The 1,642-nt window shown below is 37.8% G+C and overlaps 1 protein-coding gene across 1 annotated transcript in view; it reads left to right on the top strand.

The window, feature by feature from the left end:
* LOC107722780 (coatomer subunit delta) overlaps positions 1 to 1,642 on the top strand; it is a 17,794-nt gene that overhangs the window by 11,521 nt on the left and 4,631 nt on the right. The window contains exons 7-9 of the mRNA XM_016531250.1: positions 425 to 572; positions 676 to 784; positions 945 to 1,149. Of these exons, the coding sequence (XP_016386736.1) occupies positions 425 to 572; positions 676 to 784; positions 945 to 1,149 (462 nt within the window). The remainder of the gene's footprint in view (positions 1 to 424; positions 573 to 675; positions 785 to 944; positions 1,150 to 1,642) is intronic.

Here is a 1,642-nt window from a genome sequence, read left to right as displayed (position 1 = left end):
AGTGACGTAGATATGTGGAGGCGTGTTTAAACGAGGCGTTTTAGGAGGGCATGGACAAGTCTTAACTTTTATAAAGAATATCTCTTTGGATTTGAGACTCTAGTCTTTGCAACTTTACAGATCTTCTTTATGCACCAAGAGCTTGTAACACTCCAAAGAGAAAGGAAAAATTTTAATCGCATCATATGACCCCCTTTAAATCAAGCATATTGCTATAGGTACTTTGTAGTCCAAAATACGAGTACTGAAACTAATAAAAACAAAAGTAAATGAAAAATCTAAATTAAACTAAACCACAATACAAACCAAAATTGAAAACTATTAAAAGTATATTTTCTAAAACAAATATAAAATAAAAAAATATAATAAACCTTTAGAAAATGTGTTCTGTGTTTGTAACACACTTCTAACGACTTCCTTGTAGACCCATCCAAATGTGGACAAAAAACTTTTCACAGCAGAGTCTGTGATTGGTCTGAAAAACCCAGACAAATCCTTCCCCCTGAAAAGTGACGTGGGTGTGCTGAAGTGGAGGCTACAGACGACAGATGAATCTTTCATTCCACTAACAAGTCAGTCCTAAACATGTGGTTTAGTATTACCAATAAAGTTAACAGCTTACATCTCCCCAGTAGTGTCACATGACTTGCACTCATTTAATTTCTGTTTGTGTAGTAAACTGTTGGCCCTCTGAGAGTGGTACTGGTTGTGATGTAAACATTGAGTATGAGCTACAGGATGAATGTCTGGAACTCAATGATGTAGTCATCTCTATCCCTGTACCGTGAGTTCAGATTCATTTGATTTAGTTCAGGCCCTAATTCATACACATTATACACCTTTACTGGCATAATAAAACACCTTGTTTCCTTGTGTATAATGAAGCATTTTGGAATCGTTTGGCTTGTTATTTACATTTGTCTATTGTAACAATTTCATCACAGGTCAGGGGTGGGAGCTCCTGTGATTGGTGATCTAGATGGAGAATATCGCCATGACAGCAGACGGAATGTCCTGGAGTGGTGTCTGCCTGTGATTGATGTGAAAAATAAGACTGGTAGCCTGGAATTCAGCATACCTGGCCAGCCCAATGACTTTTTCCCTGTCAATGTCTCCTTTGTCTCCAAGGGCAGCTACTGTGACATTCAGGTAAGAAAAAAGGTTAATTATAGATTAGGCCAGGGTTTCCCAAACTGGGGTTCTTGAAGGAACTGCAGGGAGTTCAGGAGTTGATGAGAAGCTAATAATCATTTAAATCATAAAAACTGAAATAATAATCAAACAAAAAAAACACTGCATGCATGTTCATTGACTGACATCAGAGAACCTTGAACATGTGAATGTATTGTTAACTAATTGAAATATTACATTTAAATCATAGAGGGGTACTTCAAGTAAATATTTTGTCAAAAAAGGTTTGTGAATCCCTGGGTTAAAGGCACAATATGTCATTTTCGCCACTAGAGGGCGCGTATTCCAAATAAACAAAGAGACAAAGGCGTAGTTTGATGAGCTGTGACTGAGTGTGGAATCATGGGAGTTGTCGTCTTCATCCCCACAGCCGATGCAATCCAACGGGACTCGGGCAGAAATCATGTTCATGGATGAGCTAATGATTTATTAACGTAGTAGAATGAAGCAG

This window comes from Sinocyclocheilus rhinocerous, unplaced genomic scaffold, assembly GCF_001515625.1.
Source record: "Sinocyclocheilus rhinocerous isolate Xijiao unplaced genomic scaffold, SAMN03320098_v1.1 scaffold544, whole genome shotgun sequence".
In the NCBI taxonomy this organism is placed as follows: domain Eukaryota; kingdom Metazoa; phylum Chordata; class Actinopteri; order Cypriniformes; family Cyprinidae; genus Sinocyclocheilus; species Sinocyclocheilus rhinocerous.
The sequence above is the reverse complement of the archived record's forward strand: the minus strand, read 5'-3'. Positions and strand labels throughout refer to the sequence as shown.